The 24,710-nt window shown below is 40.8% G+C and overlaps 2 protein-coding genes and 1 long non-coding RNA gene across 3 annotated transcripts in view; 2 read left to right on the forward strand and 1 right to left on the reverse strand.

Moving 5' to 3' along the window:
• LOC126932092 (uncharacterized) overlaps positions 1 to 3,442 on the reverse strand; it is a 34,874-nt gene extending 31,432 nt beyond the window's left edge. The window contains exons 1-2 of the long non-coding RNA XR_007718103.1: positions 3,173 to 3,442; positions 1,620 to 1,811 (exon numbers count right to left, since the gene is read on the reverse strand). This is a non-coding gene — a long non-coding RNA (uncharacterized LOC126932092). The remainder of the gene's footprint in view (positions 1 to 1,619; positions 1,812 to 3,172) is intronic.
• Positions 1 to 24,710, forward strand: part of NFE2L2 (NFE2 like bZIP transcription factor 2) — a 598,880-nt gene that overhangs the window by 206,006 nt on the left and 368,164 nt on the right. The gene's annotated exons all lie outside the window — the stretch shown is intronic.
• On the forward strand, positions 3,375 to 8,026 carry IFT70A (intraflagellar transport 70A). Its single transcript, XM_050750552.1, has 2 exons — positions 3,375 to 6,493; positions 7,621 to 8,026. Exon 1 carries the CDS (start codon positions 3,628 to 3,630, stop codon positions 5,623 to 5,625), a length of 1,998 nt encoding a protein of 665 aa, XP_050606509.1. The 5' UTR covers positions 3,375 to 3,627; the 3' UTR covers positions 5,626 to 6,493; positions 7,621 to 8,026.

Here is a 24,710-nt window from a genome sequence, read left to right on the forward strand (position 1 = left end):
CAAACTGTCCATCCTGAAGAAAATGGTCTGAAATCAAAGGAAAAAAGAAATAACAACTGGAAAATGGATTTGCAGAAGGTCCTCCCTTATAAAGGAAGATGTTTGACCACAGCTGTGGTTGAAATACTCACAAATTACCAATGTTCACCAACAGAAAGGGGCCACAGATACAGTATAAATAAGACATACCTTCCAACTAGTTTTAAAAGAGAATGCCAAATAGATTGTACACACAAATAGAATACGGGATTTGATCATGGCATATTTTGGCAGGCAGAACATCAGTATGCTAAGAACCAAGCATCATGCTTTTTCTTCCTATTTTGCCTAAATGAAACTCTTCTACATGATAAACATGTCTCCCTTTGTGTAGCAAAATCCACCCTGAGTCCAACTCAAATTTCATCAAACTGCAATTCCTTTCTACAAGTCACCAAATCGCTTTATTGCAACCACCAAATGCTTTCCTATTACTTGAAATGGTATGATACACTTACTTTTTGATATATCCTCCAGGTTTTCAAGATCCTATTGCAAACAAAATGATGCTTTATGATACTTCATAATATTCCACCTTATTTCTTTCCATAATTTCTATCATTAAACGGCCTTCCCTCACCGCCACCCCCAACAAAACTAATCTATTCCCCAACTGCCTATCAGAGACCAGATAAAAGTCATTCTATCACAGCAGCAGTGATGGTCATGCCAATTTCACAGTGTGATTTGTGCACTCATTTCATTTTGAAAATGACCCTGCCCTCCATCTGTCTAAGCAGAATGTCCTGCTTTTTTCAAGCCAGGCCTCTGGAGCAGCCTCACATGAAATAAGGAGGAAGAGACACAGAATGGCCTCCCTCCTGCCCACTTCAGCCACCACGCTCACAGGTACCCACATAAAGAGGAGAACCCCAACTGAATCCTGGTAGGGATCCCAGAAATTTGGAGGAGAATATAGTCCTTTTATTTTTCATACATTCTCAAGAAGCCATTTGAAGATGATGTAAATACAACCCTGCAAAACAGAGAGAAAGACTAATGAAAGGCAATTTCCCATTCCCATGTGGTCATCTCACCTTAATTTAATAACAAATTACCTAAGGTAACAGTACATACATAAGAATATTAAAATACTAAGCCTTGTGAGACACAGTGGCTCATACCTGTAATCCCAGCACTTTGGGAGGCAAAAGTGGGAGGGTTGCTTGAGGCCAGGAGTTTGAGATGAGCCTGGGCAACATGGTGAGACCCTATGTCTATTAAAACATTTTTTTAAAAAGATTAGCCAGGCATGGTTGTGTACCTGCAGTCCCAGCTACTCCGGAGGCTGAAGCAGGAGGATCATTTGAGCCTAGGAGTTCAAGGCTGCAGTGAACTATGATCATGCCAGCTATTGCAGTGAACTATTGCATGCCAGCCTGAGCAACAGAACAAACCCTGTATTAAATAAATAAATAAATAAATAAATAAATAAATAAAATACTGAGCCTAAATTCCCAAGGGAGAACCATCAGGCAGCCAGCTGTAAAGAAGTCTATGCACCCTTTCCCCCAATTTATTACTGAGCAGTATCCTCTACCAATGTACCTCCTTGGGCTTAAGACTCTAAAAGGGCTCACCAAAAGATCAGATTGAAAGAAGTCTCAGAATAGAGTTATAGTAATATTCTACAGTTGCTTTCTGTGGGATCTTAGGTGAGCCAAAGTCCCATTCAATCCTTCTGAAATGGATGCAGTTTCCCTTTCTTGGAATTGATGCACTGTGAAGCTCCTTGTCTAGTTCCAGCCAAGAAGACACAACTCTGCCGATTCCTAGCAAGGGAGAACACTGAGTAAGTACATAAAGTCAGCCATATGATGATATGAGCAATCACACACCTATAAAAATCTCCTTCCAGTGATACTGGGTAAATACGAGCTACACGACTCCACTAGTCACATCTGTTCACAGCTGGAATCAAGGCCTAGAAGTTCAAAGTTTACTACCTACACAAAGTTAGTTCATTGTTTTAAAGGAGAAACAAAGACAATAATATTCCTTATACACACTTAGCACCAAACAACGGGCCCTTACAAACTCATGTACATGAGATACATGGATTGGGTTATTCATCAGTCACTATTTCCTACTGAAATTGGTTACTGGATATCATGGTTCAGCCCCTACCTACCTAGGTGTGGCCTTAAACAAACTATTAATTTAATAGTTTGATTTAATTAATAATATAATACTTAAATCTTTAAACCTTTCAAGCCCTCCGACTTAATATGCAATATGCAGAATGCAGGTTGCTTATTCAAATTAGAAATACTATATGTAAACAGTCTATAATAGAGGTGCTATATGATATGGTTGACATACCAACCATATGATAGCTGTGAAGTTTATATATAGAAAAGATTGATGGGCAGTAATACTATTATGGATGCATACAAAGGATTTGCAGTAATTATGTAGCAAACAACACACTTTTACTTGGATTAGGTTTATATTAGGTGCCAGAGAGACCAATGGATATCATGGGAGATGACAAAAGATACTGGTTTCTTATCGGCAGAGATGGTTGGAGGACCACAGCAATGGATACAACCAAGTGTAAACGCCAACATATACTCAGTAGTATTTTTTGTCATGGAAAGGGACAGATACTGCGATCAAAAATAGATCCTCTCCCAGTACCAATAAGATTCACAGCACTTTTTCCTCATTAACCTCTGGAACCACCAAAATAAGAAGGATTTCTGTTTGCTGCTCTATTGTGCTCTTACAAACTGTGCCCTCGGGGTAGCATAATGAGAACCTGTTCTAATTCCAAGGGAATTCAAGGACTTAACTCCCTTTTGCCATCCCGCTCCTTTTATTGAAAGGTCCTTTTATTACTAGCGAATCTCTACTTTATTAAAAGTAAGCCAAGGCCGGGCGCGGTGGCTCAAGCCTGTAATCCCAGCACTTTGGGAGGCCGAGACGGGCGGATCACGAGGTCAGGAGATCGAGACCATCCTGGCTGACACGGTGAAACCCCGTCTCTACTAAAAAATACAAAAAAAAAAAAAAAAAAAACTAGCCGGGCGAGGTGGTGGGCGCCTGTAGTCCCAGCTACTCGGGAGGCTGAGCCAGGAGAATGGCGTAAAGTAAGCCAAACGCCAGCCTTAGTATAGACCACACCGCATACAAGGCTCAAAATCGCCAGGAACATGGGCCGGAAATCTTCCACCGCCGCGCTAGAGACCGAGGTGGCACAACAGACACAGAGAGCGCCCCTCATCTTTAGGGGGACGGGAAGACAGGTGACCGTTCGTCCCCACGGGCCGCGGGTCGGGTGGGTGCAGCAGGGACTACGCCTCCCAGCATGCAGTGCGGCCACGCCCGCGCAGCGGCGCCACAGGAACGATGCATGCCGGGACGGGGAGATTCAGTCTCTGAACGGCCTGGAGTAGTCTTTCCCCTTCTGACTGCCGCCACTCTGCAGTCCACAATCTTTGAAGATCAAACCGAACTTGAGAGACTAACGAGAATGGTCCCTTTTTAATTCCTAACAGACTCCTTCCGTGGCAGAGTAACCGGCCGTCTTCCGTTTCCGGTTGCCCTGTTGTCGTGGTAACCGTACGCATAACAGCCGTGGTGGTTATGGCGGGCCTGAGCGGCGCGCAGATCCCCGACGGGGAGTTCACCGCAGTAGTGTACCGGCTCATCCGCGATGCCCGCTACGCCGAGGCGGTGCAGCTGCTGGGCCGAGAGCTGCAGCGGAGCCCTAGGAGCCGCGCAGGCCTGTCGCTGCTAGGCTACTGCTACTACCGCCTGCAGGAGTTTGCGCTGGCGGCCGAGTGCTATGAGCAGCTGGGCCAGCTGCACCCGGAACTGGAGCAGTACCGCCTGTACCAGGCCCAGGCCCTGTACAAGGCCTGCCTTTATCCGGAGGCCACCCGGGTCGCCTTCCTTCTCCTGGATAACCCCGCCTACCACAGCCGGGTCCTCCGCCTGCAAGCCGCCATCAAGTACAGTGAGGGTGATCTGCCGGGGTCCAGGAGCCTGGTGGAGCAGCTGCTGAGTGGGGAAGGGGGAGAAGAAAGTGGGGGCGAGAATGAGACCGATGGCCAGGTCAACCTGGGTTGTTTGCTTTACAAGGAGGGACAGTATGAAGCTGCATGCTCCAAGTTTTTTGCCGCCCTGCAGGCTTCGGGCTACCAGCCTGACCTTTCCTACAACCTGGCTTTGGCCTATTACAGCAGCCGACAGTATGCCTCAGCGCTGAAGCATATTGCTGAGATTATTGAGCGTGGCATCCGACAGCACCCTGAGCTAGGTGTGGGCATGACCACTGAGGGCTTTGATGTTCGCAGTGTTGGCAACACCTTAGTCCTGCATCAGACTGCTCTGGTGGAAGCCTTCAACCTTAAGGCAGCTATAGAATACCAACTGAGAAACTATGAGGTAGCCCAAGAAACCCTCACTGACATGCCACCCAGGGCAGAGGAAGAGTTGGACCCTGTGACCCTACACAACCAGGCACTAATGAACATGGATGCCAGGCCTACAGAAGGGTTTGAAAAGCTACAGTTTTTGCTCCAACAGAATCCCTTTCCTCCAGAGACTTTTGGCAACCTGTTGCTGCTCTACTGTAAATATGAGTATTTTGACCTAGCAGCAGATGTCCTGGCAGAAAATGCCCATTTGACATATAAGTTCCTCACACCCTATCTCTATGAGTTCTTGGATGCCGTGATCACTTGCCAGACAGCTCCTGAAGAGGCTTTCATTAAGCTTGATGGGCTAGCAGGCATGTTGACTGAGCAGCTTCGGAGACTCACCAAGCAAGTACAGGAAGCAAGACACAATAGAGATGATGAAGCTATCAAAAAGGCAGTGAATGAATATGATGAAACCATGGAGAAGTATATTCCCGTGTTGATGGCTCAGGCAAAAATCTACTGGAACCTTGAAAATTATCCAATGGTGGAAAAGATCTTCCGCAAATCTGTGGAATTCTGTAACGACCATGATGTGTGGAAGTTGAATGTGGCTCATGTTCTGTTCATGCAAGAAAATAAATACAAAGAAGCCATTGGTTTCTATGAACCCATAGTCAAGAAGCATTATGATAACATCCTGAATGTCAGTGCTATTGTACTGGCTAATCTCTGTGTTTCCTATATTATGACAAGTCAAAATGAAGAAGCAGAGGAGTTGATGAGGAAGATTGAAAAGGAGGAAGAGCAGCTCTCTTATGATGACCCAAATAGGAAAATGTACCATCTCTGCATTGTGAATTTGGTGATAGGAACTCTTTATTGTGCCAAAGGAAACTATGAGTTTGGTATTTCTCGAGTTATCAAAAGCTTGGAGCCTTATAATAAAAAGCTGGGAACAGATACCTGGTATTATGCCAAAAGATGCTTCCTGTCCTTGTTAGAAAACATGTCAAAACACATGATAGTCATTCATGACAGTGTTATTCAAGAATGTGTCCAGTTTCTAGGACACTGTGAACTTTATGGCACAAACATACCTGCTGTTATTGAACAACCCCTGGAAGAAGAAAGAATGCATGTTGGGAAGAATACAGTCACAGATGAGTCCAGACAATTGAAAGCTTTGATTTATGAGATCATAGGATGGAATAAGTAGTTATGGCTGATAGTGGCTTTTTTCAAAATGGCTTTCTTACCTATCACACTTTTTTTATCTGTGTTTAGCCTTGGCATCTTTATATTTGTCTTATTTTGAATTTTATCCACTTTATAATAACAAGTTTATGTTTGAGCAACTTTTTCATTTAATACAGAAGAGTAAGGACTATGCAGTGTAAGCTGCATCACTTCTGCTTTCTTCCTACTAGTGACAATCATCTGGTCTCGCCCTCAAGCAACAATTGCTAGATGACATCTTTGTATAAGAAAGAAACCCCAGATAGAGTTGATATTTCAGCTTTGGGCTGTCAAAAGGGTATGTCATGGACCAAAGCACTGTTAGTACGGGTATGTTTGCATTTGGTCACTGATATGTAAATGACTGCTGGGCAACGGCTGGACCACTTCTCAATCAGCAAATAAAGCCATGTCTATTTTGCTATCTCAAGATAGACTGTGCTGTGTAATAAATCGAATTCTTAACTCTATTTCTCCAGTTTTTTAGTCCTTTAACTTTCTGGATTGCAACAAAGTCTAGTTTAGACCTTCTTTAAGCCGTTTTAGAAGTTCAAGTATAATGGGAATTTCTTTTCTTGGTTCTTTTCAGGTTATGAGGTTCAGTTAGTGACGTAATTTTTTTTCATAATTTGATTGATTTGTTGCTTCTTAAGTTTTATAATAAAAGTTTTTCTTCATGTTCTATTTTTTGTTTTACAGAAATGATTTTGCCTCCTTGTGGATACAACATATATTAAGTGTGGAAGCCTATTAATATTTTCAGTTTTTAAAAAACTGAAATTTTTAATTTTTACTTTTTAATTTTTTAGGAGAAAATAAGCACTGAACTGAGAATGAGAAGCCTAAAGGTATGAGTTCCATACCTTCTAATTTTAGGCTTTCAGAAATTCCTTTATTCTTTGGGGTTTCACAATCATTTGATCAGAAGCCTTTACAATTGCTTTTGGCTGTAACATCTTATTTCGTATAAGCCATATAGAAATAAGTTGCCTTTCTTTCTTTATGACCTAGATATATAAGCAAATCAGCCAGGAAATATATAATTGTATTTTATATTAATGTTTTCTAGGATTTTGGCTTACAGTAAATGTTAACCCCTACAGTCGGTGATTGTTACTGTTGGATGTTATACTGATTATTAATAAGAAATTTGGATTTTTGCCTTTTTACCTGCAATTTTTGCTTACAACTCTAGCTATGAATATATATAGAGTGGTCCCCCAGTCTCTGTTATGGTTGTGCATAAATTAATACTTTTATAGCTATTTAGAAATTGTATAACTCTCTTAACTTCCTCTTTTAGTTTTTGTATTAATGTTTGTTTTTGTTGGGGAAGAGGAGATTTGCTTTTAATCCTTCCCAAAAATGATGAACGACCCTTCCATTCAGTAGTTTAATTGACAGGCTGTTATAATGTGTATTTTTTCTTCAATTATTCTTGAAATATTTAGAGCCTCTCCTGCTTCTAACATGAAGCCCTTTAGATGCCAGTCTGCCAGAAATCTGGAAACAGGAACAGGTGAAGTGAAGACGTAATGGAGATTTAGCTAATGACATACTTCACAATCCACTTTGGATACCCTTCATGTCCAAATCTCAGTAGTTAATCAAGTGTCTGCTGCCATTAACAGAACAGAGGTAATGGATAACAGAATGGAAATAAGAGATGCCAAAACTATTCCCGTAACTAACTCACTAAATCAAATCATCAGTCCTTATATTCTTGTTTTATTTAATTCAAGGAGAAGAGGCCATGCACTTTCCAAAAGGTCAAAGCCACATAGAATAGGAAAGCAATCTCTAGTTTAAAGCTTTCTCTTGGAGTGTTTTCTCCCCCTGCCTTCAAAGGGTCTACTTAAGAGATAGTGGTGTTTACTGCTGCAGAATGTATCACAAGATAAGAAATGAAAAATCTATCTTTCTTACCACCCACTTCTCTTTCCCTTTTTAATCTTTTCCCTTTTGTCAATTATAGGGACACTTTTCTCTGTTAGCTGGAATTTGAACCTCAACCAGGTATAAAAGATGCATAACAACCTTTTAGCAGTAAGTGTCAGGTGAGTGAGCACTATGATTATCAAGGTGACTTTTGAAACCTTTTAAAAATGCATTTTTGCAAAGCGAGATAATATGTATTGATAAAAAGTGACTCTCAGATTGGCAATGCCAGAAAAAAATTTAAGAGGACTCACCAAAAGTACTAGATCTATGTAATTTGTAGAATAGAGTGAACTTTTTATATATATGTATTTGTGGTAACCTCCATCTTTTAAACTTTTTGAACTCAATAGAAAAACAGACTGAAATTTTAAAGACATGCAGTATTTGTATCATTTTGAATTCTGTAACATTGGAAATTAAATGTACTCAACTTTAGAGGACACTTGCCTTACTGTAATTTATAATCATTTTATATTGAAAAATAGGGCTAGACATTAGCCAGAAGGTAATTAATTTATTGGCCATAGGTATAGTGTTTAATATTCTCTTGGGGAGTGAGTCTTTACAAGGTGATTACTTGATACTTGATACCACTATTAATTGAGGTTCTTTTGGTTGTTTAATTAAATCAGCTCCTTTGGATTTGGGCCAAGATTGATCCACCACATACTAAAATCCTTTCTATAAACTCATCATGTGTATTTATTAGAAAAGGAATTGCTTCATAAGGAAAAATTATTAGAATATAGACTTATAAGTACATTTCTAATGTGAAAAATAAGCATTAGTTTAAGTGAGACCTGCCAATAACTTGATTGCAAATATTAATATCATGTGAACATATAAAATGGGCCCAAGTCCTTGTTCAAAAGTGAAATTTGCACGTTTGTGAAATAAAACACATCAATATCAATGACTGAATACCCTAAGTCAAAATAGCACATGGCTAAAATTGTACTATGCAAACAGGACCCTAAAAAAGTATGTGGGAAAGCATTTATTGCTGCTATTTTATTTTCAACTATTTCATTAGGAGAGTCAAATGCTTAAGATAAAGGGCACATGACTAAAAGTTTCACCAGTACTCATGGCATCTGCTATAAAACGTGTGTCCGTGGAGTACCCACAAACTCTCAAGATCTTAAGTCTCAACAGTAAATTACTGGCTAGTTTTTCTGACCAGAGTCTCTTCTGTGAAAACTCAACCTCTTAGTCCCAGTTCTTCCAAAATTTCCAAAACCATATACTATAGTCTATGTACTTTATATATGGAAAGGAGAATATATACTTTTGTGAATATCAAGTGTCTGTTCCATTTTTAAGTCATGAAGTACCATAGGAAGAGATGGTCACTCCCTAACATTGTAAAGCAAAAGAAAGCTTCAGGAATTGAACCATAACAGCAACACTTTGCTGTAAAATATTTAATTAGAAGTCAATACCACATACTCACATATGCTAAGGAGTGCCATTATTTTGTATGTTTACTGGAAAAGGCAAAAATTTTTTCCGTAGTTAATACAATATTTTTGTTTCTAGAACTTTTGTTCTTGTACTGATTCATTACCATTAAACTGTTAAAATGCCAAAGAACAGAGGAAAGCTTTACATGATTTGACTAAGACACTGCAAGTAGTTTCAGAAACTAAGGAGACTATTTTTCTGACAATGTATGTAAGACTTCTAATGATATGATTGGTAAAATTATAAAATGATTCTGGAAATAATCATGTAAAATATAAAATGGGAAATCATAAATGTGATTTTTTTACATTTGTAGATATGACCTAAATAGGTTCTTTTAAATTACAAATTAAGGATTAAGATAAACATCTGGAATGTATCTGCAGCTAGAGTCTGAACAATGAGGGCTTAGACCAGTTCATCTCTTGAATCATAAAACTGAGGCTCGGAGAGATTAATATGACTTCCCCAGGATAATATGATAGAGCCAAATAGGATCCAGGCAAAGCCCAGATCAGAATTCAGGGCATCTTGCTCAATTCTCATGCTCTTTCCACTCTACCACATTTCTCTTAGACAGAGCAGGACCCCTCTTAGGGGCCTACAGGGCCCTCCAAGTATGGAAATAAAGGAAAATCCTGAGTTCCTACAAGGGAAGTTCCAGGCACCTAGCTAGCCCTGAAAAGTAAATAAGCAACTTGATAAGCAAGAAGGTAGTAGTAACTTAAGACGATAGCCAAGGAAATTGGAATCACAGGATGTTTGGTTCCTCTATAGGAACTAGAGATAACATCTTAACATATGTCCCTGAATTGTTTTTCAGAAATCCAGACCCCCACCAAACAGATCTGCCTGCACATAGACCTCAGATAAGGGGGAACTGAGGACTGAACTCTTACTGCCATTCTTTATGGTCTAAATTTTTTTCTGAGGTGCCTGGAGGAACCCACACCCAGGAGCCAGAGCTTACATTCTTTTCTGTTGACCCCAGAATTTTTAAATAAACCTTCTTTTCCTTAACCAATTGCAGATCGGAAAACCTTTCAGTCTATCTGTGATTGGTAAGTCCCCACTTCAAGATATCCTGCCCTTTTAGGCCAAACCAGGGTGTAAACTCTCCATGTATTGATTTACAATTTTGCCTGTAACATCTGCTTTCCTGAAATTTACCCCTGCCTTAAAAAAACTCTTGCTTGCAAACCATAAGGGAAGTCAGGACTTAAGCAAGAACTGCCTGATCCTCCTTGCTTGGCACTCTGCAAATAAATGTCCTCCTCTCTCCTGCTGCAAACCTCAGTGTGGATGTATGGCCTTATTGTGCCAGGAAGGCAAATCCCAGTTCAGTTCCAGAACACCTTCTCTTAGGTATTTTTTGTTTTTATTTGTTTGTTTGCTTTCTTTACACATTTTTTCTATCAGTGCTAGGCATTTCTTTTCCCAGAGCTATGACTTTTGCCACTTCAGTTCCTGCTGATGATTTAATCGGTGATTTAATAGGCTTTTTCCAAAATACACTTAGTGAGAACATTCCAGGGCTGGCCTAAATTATGCTATGGTTTACAAAAGTATGTTGAGGGTTCCTGAGCAGGTGTGCTGTGCTGTTTGCAGCAGCACAGATTTAGCTGCAGTGCAATCTGGGCTGGGTGGAAAGATTATTGACTCACCTGTTGTTTCATCACCGCTTTGAAAAAAATCACCTTATATGATCCTTCTTCAAGTCAGTGATTTTCTTCTCTTCATTATAGTTTCCAGACACCAAACATGTAAAAATGGCCATCAGAAGGCTTGTCTGCATCTTAAGTGCAAAGAGCTGTGACTCATCCAAAAATCCCAGCCTAAAGCCAGCTGATTTCACAAGTATTTACAAAGTGTTACCAGAGACTTTTGAGGCCCCATAAGGCTTTACCTTTACTTGCAAAGTCCATTTGAGCTAAACTCCTAAACACCCTCTTCCAGGAGATTGATTGCTCATTTTAGCTTAGGTTTTGGGGAGGAAAAATTAAAAGCAAGCAATTGAGCCACGAGTAAGTCCCTGTTATTTACCTTCTTTTTTCTTTTTTGTACTAATAATTCTTAGTCCACATTCTACATGAGAATCAGTGGGTAAACTTTTTAAAAAGTAAAGATGCCTTGGCTCTAACCCCTAAAGATTCTATTTCTATTTATGGAGATGGGAGTGGGAGGAGGGATCAGGTTTTTTGTAAGTGCCCCAGGTAACTCTAATGTGTAGCCGAGGTTGAGAACCACTGTTCTATACACACACAGTAGTGACCATGTGGCTGCTCTATGTTGGCGTGAAGGTTGTGGTGCAACATGTTTGAGAATAAAATAACCCTGATGCTCAACCTAAAGAAATGATGAAAAATGAATAAATGGAACGAATCAAAAGATCTGAATTTTTTTTAGAGCCACTTAATCTGGGGTATTCCGATTCACTCAAATGTAGCTTTTAAACCAGTGAAATTTCTTTAAAACATTTTTTTAAATCATGCATTCAATAATTCTTAAGAAATCTTTGGCTTCCATAGAAGGAATTTTAAAAATACTGAAGTAGCTAAAAGCTATACAATTTGATAGTGGAACCTAAGAAGGGTTTTCAAAATTTAAGAACATGAAAATACTCTTTTTGTTTTCAGAGACTCATAAATGTCATTTGCTGTTGTAGGAGAGGAAAAGTTTTCCACTGTCCTCTTATGGTTTTCAGCTAGGTTTGATGTAAGACAGATTAAACATGAGAAAAGCATACAAATTTTGTTTACACATACGTGGGAGCCCCCACAAGGACAATGAAGACCCAAGGAAGTGGCTAGGCCTAAGCACTTATATAGTAGTTTGAACAAAGGGTGGAAACTGTGGAAAAGTAACTAGGAAGATAAGTTAGTTTAACAAAGTTTGTACAGATTTCTCTCAGCCTCAACTCCCTGTCTCTGGTGATAAGCATGTTGTTTCTTTTGTACTGGTATAGGGAGGGTATCTTTCACTTGGGAGTTTCATCTGCTTTTGGGAAGAAAAGGGGAGATTAGAGTGCCCTTCCTCTACCTGCTGTTTCTCAAGTGCCTCTATTTCAAAATAATTAATATGCCAAGGCAGCATATTTTGGAGTGGCATGTCCTGAATTCCTTCACTGTCACCTCTACTTAGTTTATTAGTTTAGCTGTGCTAAAGTCAAAAGTGACTGTGCATTATCATAACCATGCTTACAAATGCTTTTGGTTGACTTTGGATGCACCCAATTTGTTCTCCTAATATTTGAGCCATATTCATCTGTTCTTCCTATAAATCTGGATTCCTCCAAGCCAAACTCCAGTCCCATGTATGCATTTATAGATGCACATACGTTTTTTTAAAATTTACATTGGAAATTAATAATACTCAATGGTTGTGTTGGTTTATTTATTTTGAGACAGGGTATCACTCTGTCATCCAAGCTGTAGTACAGTGGTGTGATCATGGCTCACTGCAGCCTTGACCTCCTGGGATCAAGCGATGCTCCCACTTCAGCCACCCGAGTAGCTGGTGCTACAGGCACACACCACCACACCTGGCTAATTTTTTTTTTTCTTTTCGTGTAGATACAGGGTTTCACAAGTTAGCCAGGCTGGTCTCGAACTCCTGGGCTCAAGCTATCCATCTGCTTTGGCCTCCCAAACTGCTGGGATTACAGGCATGAGCCACTGTGCCCAGCCTTATATTGGTTTATAATTCAGTATGAATTCTCCAGCTTCACTCTGCCCCCACCCCCAAACATTTGGTCTAAACTGATGGTTCTCAAAATGTTTGACTGCCCAGTAGAATTATCTGAGAAGTTTTTAAACTCTCATGCTGTATTAGTCCACTCTTGCACTGCTATAAAGAATTAACTGAGACTGGGTAATTCATAAAGAAACCAGGTTTCATTGGCTCATGATTTCGCAGGCTGTACAGGAAGGGTGGCAGCATCTGCTTCTGGGGAGGCTCAGGGAGCTTTTACTCATGGTGGAAGGCAAAGTGGGAGCAGGCGTCTAACATGGCAGGAGCAGGACCAAAAGAGAGCGTGAGGGCGGAGGTGCTACTCACTTTTAATCAACCAGATCTTGTGAGAACTCACCGTCATGAGAACAGCACCAAAGGGATGGTGCTAACTATCATGAAGGATCCACCCCCATGATCCAGTCACCTTCCACCATGTCCCACCTCCAACTCTGAGGACTGCAATTGAACATGACATTTGGGTGGGGACACAGGTAAAAAAACCATGGGGACACAGATACAAACCATATCACATGCCCCAGGCTGCATCCCAAAACAACTAAAGAATTTCTGAGGGTGGAACCCAGGTATCTGTATTTTCCTGAGCTTTCAAAATGCAGCTAAGGTTGAGAATGGCTGTTCTAATTGATCAGTATAATTTCCCTCTCCATGATTGATTTAGGAATAGGCATGTGACCCAATCCTTACCAAGACACAAGAAGTCTCCTGGAAGGCTGCTGGGAAAGCTTTCTTTACCCCTTTAAAAAAACAAAAGGATATAAGAAAAAGTCCCTCTTCTTCATCTAGCATTGTTGATCTGAATCTGGTGCCACCAGTTTGTGACCTTGATGGAGGGTCATGGTGACTTTGGGTGAAGGTGACTTTGAAGATTATCTAAGAAACAGAAAGAATTTGAGTCTTTGATGATCCTGGAGCCTGACCCACCTCTGAGTCTTCAGTAGAATGGAAATAATATCTTATTGTTTAAACTTGTTTGAGCCGTATTTTTCTGCTTCTTGTCTCTAAAAGCACCCAGAAAACACTCACCATTGACAAAGATTTTCTCTTTCACAGAACTCTACTCAGGTTCCCCTGAACTTTTCAAGTAGGCCTTGACTTTTGGACTTCCGTATTTGTCCCTACACTGTCCAATTTTTTTTTTTTTTTTTTGAGATGGAGTCTCAGTCACCCAGGCTGGAGTGCAGTGGCATGATCTCAGCTCACTGCAAGCTCTGCTTCCCAGATTCATGCCATTCTCCTGCCTCAGCCTCCCAAGTAGCTGGGAATAGAGATGCCTGCCACCACACCCAGCTAATTTTTTGTATTTTTAGTAGAGATGGGGTCTCAATCTCCTGACCTCATGATCCACCTGCCTCGGCCTCCCAAAGTGCTGGGATTACAGGCATGAGCCACCGCGCCCGGCCTGCACTGTCCAATTTTAACAAGTATCCTTGGCTTAGTAGACTCCCTCTTCCTTCATATCTGATTACCCTCCAGATGTTATTGGGTCTCTCATTCTCCACCATTCCTCAGGTATGTCTGATCATCCCAGCCTGCTTTCAGCAAGAATCCTGTTATGTCAGTTTGGCCAGAATCCCCACTTAGCCCTAATGTTACCTGTTAGTACTTTTCCATCCATTGACCCCCACCCTGCTCCTTGGCTATAAATTCCCACTTGCCCATGCTATATGTGGAGTTAAGCCCAATCACTCTTCCCTACTGCAAAATCCCACTGGAGTGGTCCTGTATACCTATGGAGATAGTTCCCACATACACACCTTAAATAAAGGATGCCTCATCATCTAAAGTGTCATTGAATTTTTTTTTAGCACCATATATAGGCCATACATTTTGAGTATTATTCATAGGGTGATGAATCTTTATGCATATTCCCAAACACTCTGGGAGTATGTCTTCCTTGACACCCGGCATCACTCCTCAAGTTCAGGTGAGTAGGACAAAATTGACCTTCGTAAAGATGTTACCCAAAACCTTGACTTCATTAGTATTAACCGCTCATCAAGTCTTTTGAAATTGCAACAGCTACTCATGAAATTGGATATGAATTCATTGGAGGAGGATCCACTTACATAGAAGTAAATAGAGAGTTAAATTCTTCCACTCAAAGAACTAAGTCTAAATCTTGCTTACTGCTTCTTGACAAAAACACAAGGTAAATACCAATGCATACAGCAACTCACAGAAAACCTATTCCCCAATTTTAGAATTTCCTCCACATTCGCAAAGGTGATTTCAGTAAAGTCTCAGTAATGATGAAAGAATGAAAATAATAGCAGCATTTATTCATGTATAGTAAACTTCAGCATTGAAGTGAGACAACCTAATCTATTCTCTGGTGAGAAATGCTAATCTATGTACAGCACTATTTCACCTTGGCCCTTTCCAGCTGTAAATCTGGTTAAAGGAAAGCTTCATAAAAAGTAAATACTTTAGTTCTTCCTGATAATCCCCCTCAGCATTGCATTCTACTTATCAGGCCCAACTTATTCTGAGTTGTTGGCTTATTTTGGTTCTCTAAAAGAAGGACGCTAGAAATTAAAATTCAAACCGGATGGTCCACATCACATCAGGGGATTGGGACAGTTGATTTACTCATATAATCTATTTAAACATCCACCAGGAGAAGTTCTAAGGCAGAATTTATTGCCTCCTCCTGCCATCTTTGGGCCTACAAAAAAACGAAGCAAAATCCTTCTATGAAATCTGAAACTCCAGTCACTGATTTCCTGGCTGATGTCATTTCCAAAGCACGATGTAGCCCTGTGATAGTCACAGCAGGAATCTGCCGCTCTATGGGGTTTCCATCTGTTTGCCATCAGAAAGAACCTCTTTGGGGAGCCATGGTAAATGCGGAGAACCCATTCCTCCCCATGGGTCCCAGAGTCTTATATTAGCTTTTCAGTCTTCAGGATCAGCTGCTGTTAGAATTGAATATGCTTAAACTTCTGCAGTAACTTTCATTTTCATCCATGTTTGGTTTATCATAGGCTACTTGGTAAAAATCTTCCATATGATTCTGAAACTCTTATGCAAATGTTACCAAAATGAAAATTTAGCCACTGCAATTCTCTCCTTAGGGAGAAGAGTTTTCTATGTAACTTTATGTAATGCACTTCTTATTATAAAATGGCTTGCACTTGAAGCAAATCTTTCTGAGCTCTTTACGTCCAAAGTTGCTTAAAAGTGTAATATTTTGTGTTGAAAAACTGTTTATTCACTTCTTTTAAAATTTAAATTTAAATTTTACAGATGGGGTCTCACTATGTTGCTTAGGCTGGTCTTGAACTCCTGGCCTCAAGTGAGGCTTCCATCTCGACTTCTCTAAGTGCTGAAATTACAAGCACGTGCCATTATGCCCAACCTATTTATTCACTTCTTATTAAGAGTTAACAGAGATGATATAATAGGTTAGAGAAAAGAAAACAGATTACAATGACACGACGTTTCAAAACTGATCTTTTGTGGGTCAGCTTCAATACAGATAATTCACTGTAAATAATTGGGGTTTCACAGCAGTATCAAGTTATGACTAACTGGGAATTGTATTGATCCAGCCATAAATGCATAATGGTCACTTTCTTTACTGAAGAAACAGGGCATGAATTAATTCCACAGGAATGTTTAATAAAGGAAACGATTTCATGAAGATCAGCCTTTTTCTCATCTCCATTCTTCCCTGCAGCTATTTCAGCCTTCACAGTGCCCGAACAAAAACAGACTCTATTCTGTTCCTCAAGAAATAATTTATTAAACATGTTTTTGTACATTGGCCTTTCTGTGTTTATGTGCCATTTCCTCAGAGAAGGCTGACTATGAGGATGAAATAGAAATAACATCACTTTTCAATATTCTTCAAGCCCCAATTCCTAGAAAATGACAAGGATACAAAGGTCTTTTTATTCATCCTGTCAAATGCCAGTTTGTTTCAATATGGTTTCCCTGAGTTCAGTATCAAATGAGGCACAGTCCCCAGTGGGCAGTAGAGAAAGACGTTTTCCACACCACACTGGGGAAAGGAAATATGAATACTAAACCAAATGACTGTCAAAGGATGGAAAGGAGATGAAGAAAGGCCTCAAGAAAGAGGATAAGGCGGAAGGGCAAGACCAGATGAAGAAAAGCAGTCAACAACTTGCCTTTAAAGGAATGATGAAATTATGACTACTGTATTTACATGACTTAAACATGAGGTGCTACCTCAGTGTTTTGTAAAGCACATTACACACATGCAATAATTAATGGAGAAGAATTTGGCACACAGATGAACATTTTTCAAGAGTCATGTATTTATTTTATCGTGTATGGTTTATGTACCCGTTCACACACATATGCATATACATATATACCTAACGCATCAAACCTGAAATTTCATGGATTCTATTGCTTAGGATGAAGTTAAAATAAAAATGGTTTTATTGAAGGAGAAATATTAAATAATACACATAGTACTAGGCTATGGCAAGAAGCATGACAGTGATATTTGAATGAATGAAGTTTAAGAAATCTTGGTAAAGGCAAATGAAAGAGTTTCACGTGAGAGTGTGGGAAGAACCCTACTCTCCACTGATGAAAAGTGTAATTTTTATTTACTATTGATTCAGTATTTTCAAAAAGCTAGCTTTATATTTTTAGTCAGATATTTTCACCACCTATGGTGAAAATTTCCTCAGGAGAATGTTGCCTAACAAATTTGTGGGAAAACGATTGTAAACTTTCTAGGACTGTGTTTTCTTGTCTGAAGAGTTGAAACTTTATAAACTACATATATATTTTTTCACATTTCCTCACCGCTTTAATCTGTTCTGATATTAGGATTTTCCCCCCCTTTCTCACAAACCTAACAAGTTCTGACTTTTTGGTGGACGACAAATCCTACCAGCAGAGGGGGCCTTATTCTGCTTGGAAAGTCCTCGAAGCTCAAGGATATTTGCCGGAAACAGGATCACCCCTCCATTTGTTTGCTGAACACCACCTCCTTTTACTCTGAGTTAGTCATTTTACAGTGTCGGCACCAGCCTGTGGATCCGTCTGACAGCGGATGTGTTGTCACAGTGCAGTCTGAGATCCAGCCTTCAGCTTTTGTAAGAATCCAGTTAGCCACTGCAGAAAAACATCTTGTTAAAATTGTGAGTGTTCTGATCATTACCACATTTTTCATTATGTGTGTGGTAATCCTGGGCTGACTAGGCTGGGATCCAATTGTGTTCATTTTGAGTTGGATTCAAAATTTTAGAGTTGGAAGGATTTTTAAAAGCATCTGTTCCAACTCCCTCATGCCACAAAGTATAGACACTCAAAGAACTTATGTCCCACAGAAAGTTACTAGTGTGGAAATAGGATTGTTCGGCTTATGTGAAAAAGTCCTTCACAGCCCGCTTTAGTCCTGACTGCACCTAGGGCTGTGCAACTTTGGGCAGGTCATTTAACCTCTGAGACTCTGTTTTCTCTTCTATAAAATAAGTAACCGCTAAAATCACTTCAGTTCTATTCTATTGGGCTCACTGCCTCTAAATGACTTAGCTTTTAGAGGTAGATGGAGTACTAAGGTTGTAGAATTATGAATGATTTGTCTTTTATTGAAAAAAGTTTATAACTATTGCATAATCTTTATCATCTATTTGCAGGCAATTCTAAGGCCTCTTCTTGGCTTTATTGTTCCTTCCTGTTCTTTAAATTTGCAAATGATTTTTACCTTTATGAACATAGAAGGCATTAAAATTTGACTATACTAGAACAAAAATTTATAATTCCAGCATGACTGCAACAATCAAAACATTAATCCAGGACAGTAAGAGAATGTGGAAAAGTGAAAGCAGTTGGAGTATTAAGGTTGTAGCATTGTGAATGATTTGTCTTTTTTTAAAAAAGTTTATAAATGCAAAATAAACATAGTTCAAAAGGATGAAAAAGTCCATGTAAAAAGCAACGCAGAGGTGAAGGATCGCAGCCAGCCAGATATTTTAGGGGGTGGAGCCAAAGCAATCAGCAGCTCTGTGAGCGCCAGCGCTCCCCGCCAGACCCCACTCCTGGCGTGTGCCTCAGCCTTGCAATAAAGCTTCCCCTTCTTCAGGATATTGAATTGGGGTTCAGGGAAAGCCAGACATCATGTAATCAGTTTGAAATTACAGCGTATATCTAATAAAAGCCCACAAAGCTTGCCAAAAAAAATTTTTTTTTCCTGAATCTCTTAAAGAGCAATGTGTTTGTTAAGAAAGAGGGAGATGGGAAAGAAATCATGTATAAGAGAAACCTTTTCACAGAACCAACGCAACTTCAGACCCGACACACATACTGGCAGATAGTTTAAAATAGGAACCCCATCACCTTAGCAAGAGACAGAGAATCAGAGTCTGCACCTCAGAGTGAGGAGAGCCCTGTTCAGCCTGGATCCCAGGAAGGTCCACCCCATCTCTTTTCCTTCTGTTGACATAGCTGCTCTGCGGAGAGGACAAAGGTCTTTCCCGCTAAGTAAAATTAATGCATTAGAGTGTTTTGATGATATACCCTACACATTTGTATTGATTCTATTAGAGACACAGGCCCCACTTCATTGGATGTGGGACCTGTGCAGTCACACAAGGCTCCACACATAGGAGGATCCTCTTTGTGCTTGGTTCAATCTCTGCTGTCACTGTTTTGAAATTCTCAATAATTTGTGAACAAGGGACCTCACATTTATATTTTGCACTGGGCTTTGAAAACTATGTAGCTGGTCTTGGCTGGGCGTTTTTTGTGAGGCTGTTCACATTGCTACATAGACTTCTTACGTTACTGCTCTGTGATTAACCCTTTCAACATGCTTAGCCTGTTGGCCTGCTGTGGGCAACATGTGGCTTGCTGTGAGTTGGGTCTGTGTCGTCCCATGTGTTCTGTAGTGCAGAGTGTGGGCCCCTTCCATGCAGATTAGTCCTTTCACCTCTTGTAAGTTCCAGGTCAGCACCTGTGTCTTACACAGACAATCCAGCAGGTTCTTTGTCTCTTCCCCAAATGTCCAGAGCTTCATGCTCTTTTTACCACGGGTGCTGTAAGAACACACCACCCTTTTAGAATCAACATTAAAGGTAGTTGAGTTCTTCTGAAAACTTTGCCTGGGCAAACATTGGTGTAAATCTGTGCTACTTTGAGCATGCCACATTTACCCTCATAGGCCTTGTATGTGGCAAACGATGAAGAGACCTCTGGTGGTGTACTTCCTCTTGCTCAAACATCTGTTGATTTTTAACGTTTGATTTTCTGCAGATCAGGGTGTGCTTTAAGATTTGAAAGTGGCTCCTTTGAATGAGTAAAATACAATTTAACTACAGTTCTGTAGCATTTCTATAGCCAAAACCCCATGGGCTACACAGCAGGAGCTGGGGCCCTACTCTAGCCCCATACACAAAAGGCCCAAAGGAGAATCAGAATGGCCCTTGGGTAATATAGCTCTTTTAATATTCTAGCAATAATTTTCTTCTCCCCTGCTCCCCTCTCAGAGCAGAACAGGAAAGAAACCAAACATTGTCCTATACAAAAATGGGGCCTAATGCCCCAAGGGGGAAAGAAGAAGAGAGAAGAGGAAAAGCACCTTGTAAATTTGGGAAATACTTCTCAATATCAATTTAAACTCTATCATCCCTGGGCCTGGCACAGTGGCTCACGCCTGTAATCCCAGCATTTTGGGAGGCCAAGGAGGGCAGATCACTTGAGGCCAGGAGTTTAAGACCAGCCTGGCCAACATGGTGAAACCTTGTCTCTACTAAAAATACAAAAATTAGCCAGGAGTGGTGGTGGGTGCCTGTGATCCCAGCTACCCAGGAGGCTGAGGCAGGAGAATCATTTGAACCTGGGAAGCAGAGGTTGCAGTGAGCTGAGATCATGACACTGCACTCCAGCCTGGGCAACAGAGCGACACTTTGTCTCAAAATAAATAAATAAATAATAAACTGTATCATCCCTGAAAATGAATGTGGCCATTGGATGAGACTGGCAGACACAGCATAAGAGGTGAAGGGATGAGCACGCCTATAGCTCACCCTGTTAGAAATATTGAAAAATGAATCTGACCAGTAGACTTCAGATCCACCCTTCTCCATGCAACAAGAAGTACCCTCCACCCCCCGACCACCCCACACCTTATTGTTTCGTGAGGTTTAAATAGGAACAGCCATCACTAACCATTTGGTTGAAGTCCCGGATGGTTTCTGCAGACAAAATGACTAGGGGTATTTGGGAGTGGAGTTTTCCTGAAAGAAGTGGGTGTGTGTACCTGAAGGTTGATGGGCTAGTTGTGATCTAGATTGGGAGTAGGAATCCACAAAGGGTCTTCTTCCTGTGAGCAGGCTTATATCTTTAAAGTGCATCCCCTTTGACATTCAGATCAAAGTCCTAATTAGCAGGGGTCTTGACTTTTCCTCTGCTATATAGGTTTTTCCAAACCACATGACCTTGGATGGACTGAAGGGACAGAGTGTCAATCTTTGGTCCAGGAGAGGGACATCACCTTATCAAGTGGACCTGGACTCAGAGAGGTCAAGAAAGAAAGTAGAATGAGGCTATCTCCCTTCTCAGTGAGTGAGAGTTAGCTGCCCTCTGAAAAAGGAAAAGGCTGAGACCGGACATTGAGGTAACTGAAAGAAGCTGGGCTCCTATTGTGGCCTAGCAGGGGCACTGCACTTCTTGTGTTCACCTTCAAAAGGAATTCTGTGGAAGGGGCATTCTGTATCAAATCACCACCCAATTTCTAAAACACCAAGGACCCAGACAGCCTTAATGTTTCCCTCAGTGTAACTAAACTTCAGACAGGCTTCTTCCTGATTTGAGGCTCTGACCTCTCTTTTCTTAGAGCTTTTTTTCTTTTTTTTTTTTTTTTGTTTTGAGACAGGGTCTTGATTTGTCATCCAGGCCAGAGTGCAGTGGTGCTATCATAACTTACTGTAGCCTTGACCTCCTGGGCTCAAGTGATCCTCCTACTTCAGCCTCTGGAGTAGCTGGGACCACAGGAGTGCACCAGCACGCCTGGCTATTTATTTTTTATTTTTTTAAAATAGAGTCTCACTATGTTGCCCAGGCTGTATTTTCTTTAGGAAACTTTTAATTGTAAATTTGTTCTCTGCTCCTTTGAGATATATGTAAATCTTTTAAAACATCCCTTGCCAGTTTTACTACCCAGAAATGTGTTTCTCAATGATCTAGGATCAATGTCCTTGAAATATAATCATCAAAGAAGATAGCTTTGAGCCTCATAACATATCCTGCGGAATGACAGGAGCCTAACTTCAGTGGGTGCCTTGCTCCAAGTTGTAGAACTACCACCTGTCATAAAGATAGGAGCAGTTTGCTTTCCTTTGGGTAAAGCCAATTAGCAAACACAGCCCACACATCTCCCTCTCACTCCAGCATTCAAAAGCACCCTGTTTTCCAGTGAAGTTGAATTCAGACTAAGTTCTGGCCTCTCTCCCCTATTGCAGTAGCCTTGAATAAAGTCTTTCTTGCCTGTTTAAATTTTGTAGGCGCCATTTTTGCTTTAACATCATCAATGTAAATAAACTCAACTAAAATGTATTGTGTCCCTATAAACCCTGGTTGCTTTGCAGCATGAAAAGATTCATGATTAAACTGCAAGAGCCAAAATACCTCTTGGTTTGTGCATCTTCCTGGGGGGTCCTGAGACAGTGAGTTACAGTTGACACAGGAAGGAGGGATGTCACCACTATCATAACTGAAACATTGTCAGGGAGCAGCAAGAGGCTGGCTGGAGCTGGGCTGAGATAGAGCACCTGCCTCACCCCAGGCACAACTCTAAACACTTTGCAAATAATTCCTCATTTAATTCTTACAACAACTTTATGAAACAGATTTTATTAGTAGCCCCATGTTTCCAGGTAAGGTACACCTCTGACACCACAGACATTTGGTAAGCATAGAGCACTGGCACTTTGGTTCCAGGATTTGTGTTTTAACCACTAGCTTATATTTCTAAATTCTGCAGCTAGAACCAAAAAGCACAAAATCCCAAGGCATGATGGCGGGCCCACGGAGACCTGATCAGGTAACCAGGTACATGTCAGATAAGTCTCTATGTCTCTACCAGAGAGCAGTTCCCTATTTCAGGACTAAAGCAGCCCACAACAGGGCTACCATAGCATCCACCCGTGATGTCCCCTGTCTCACACAATAGGACAATTCTGCATCTCACCAATTCCTAAGGTCAGAGGGGGTTTCTTCATAAAAGGCTATGTAGGTTCTTTCTATAAATCTGCCTTCACACGACCACAAGCCTGGCAGTTCTAGGAAAAAAGGCTGTTTTTCTGCAAAGGGTGTACAAAGGTGACGGTGTCTGAGAACAATTGAACAGTATCGAAGCTGCTTCCTCCAGGCAGTTCTGAGGTGACCTTGACTAATCTCTGCAGTACATGCTGAAACTGAAATAGCCTTGACTGCCATCAAGGGCAAACTATATTCTGTACTTGGTAAGCTGAGTACCTTTTCCCCCTGCCACTTGCTCCCTTACAACTTACTTTCCTCCCTTGCTGCTTCAAAAAGTGTGGGAGAAGCCCTTTCATAGAGCAAGCTGATGCTTGCACAAAGGAAAGAGAAGTAAAGTTGCTTTTGCACCTCAACTACACAAAAATGAACCCCTTTACTAGGTCCCCAAGGCCCCCAGTGTAGCCCCTGGACGTCTCTGCCTGGATAGCTGTAGGCTGGGGCACCAGGCTCACCATTTCATTCCCTGAACCTTCCTTTTTCCATCTGTGAAAAGAGAATCTCAATATCTTGCTTAGTACTCTCCAGGGCTGTTATGAGGCTCAAATGAGATAATGTATGTAAAGCACTTTGTAAACTGTAAAATGCTTTACAAATGTAAGGGATTATTATAAACCACAATACAGTGATGTTTTATGCTTTTATAAAACTACTGGCTGGAACTGCTGTAAGGGGAATCCCTCTGGTGATTTTTATTTTGGAAACAGGAGGACTTGGGTTTGTCTCCTTGCCAGGAATTGGATTCCTGGCAGCAGCTGTTTATTCCATTTCACTCTGCAACACACATATGGCCACAGCACACCTCCTGCAGAGCTGACAATATGTACTACTGTGTTTGAGCACATCCACGGAAAGCGTCCTTTCTCCACCCTTACTATTTCTAACTTGCCAAGTCTAACACCTAGGAAATACAGACTTTCAAATCGCATTTCACCACAGCAGTGTTTGTTTTCTTAGATGAGGTTTTTCCTCCTTAGCAACCAGAATTTTGCAAACTCTCACCACAAAAACAGTCTTCTCTTGAGCAGATTGAAAAAATTGGATGTTGCTCTTTTCAACCTTTGCCATGATTAAAATGAAAATGATATTAATATTTGTCCTGAGATGGAGCTTGGACCAGCTGAAAAGGATTAAGGTGCTAACGCTTTCTTTTTTTCCTTGTACCTGCAGTGCACAGACAGACTGGACCAGCGCTGGGTGATGGTGCTCAAGCTTTCTGCTGCAATGGAATGGAGTGCACTGATGCTCTGCACGAATACCTGCACAGGGCAGCGTTATAGATAACCACTCACTGCTCCCTGAGGGATTTGAGATCATTCGATGTCTAAGAACTACTACTGGCTTGTAAATGTCAAGATAAATTATGGACATTTGCAGAAAAGTAACTGTTTGACTAATTTCCTGTTCCACGGAGCAAACACACTGCCCTATGTATTTAGAATCTGGTGCTGACAGCCAGGCCATGGCAAACTTCAAGGTTATAGGATCATAAATGGGATTAGATAAGCCAGACAGTGTGGCTCAGACTCCAGCACTTTAAAAATATTATTAAAACCCCAGAAAAGGCAAACAATTTTGAAGGGAAAGTAAGATGTAACAGACTCCCACCAAGAGAGAAAAGAATCTTGGATACGATACTGGAAACTTGGTAACCCTTTCCCCCACCCA

The sequence above is a fragment of the Macaca thibetana genome, chromosome 12 (genome assembly GCF_024542745.1).
Source record: "Macaca thibetana thibetana isolate TM-01 chromosome 12, ASM2454274v1, whole genome shotgun sequence".
In the NCBI taxonomy this organism is placed as follows: domain Eukaryota; kingdom Metazoa; phylum Chordata; class Mammalia; order Primates; family Cercopithecidae; genus Macaca; species Macaca thibetana.

Excerpts from the sequence above, each read along its gene's own strand:
- IFT70A (XM_050750552.1), top strand. The coding sequence starts at position 3,628 with ATGGCGGGCCTGAGCGGCGCGCAGATCCCCGACGGGGAGTTCACCGCA.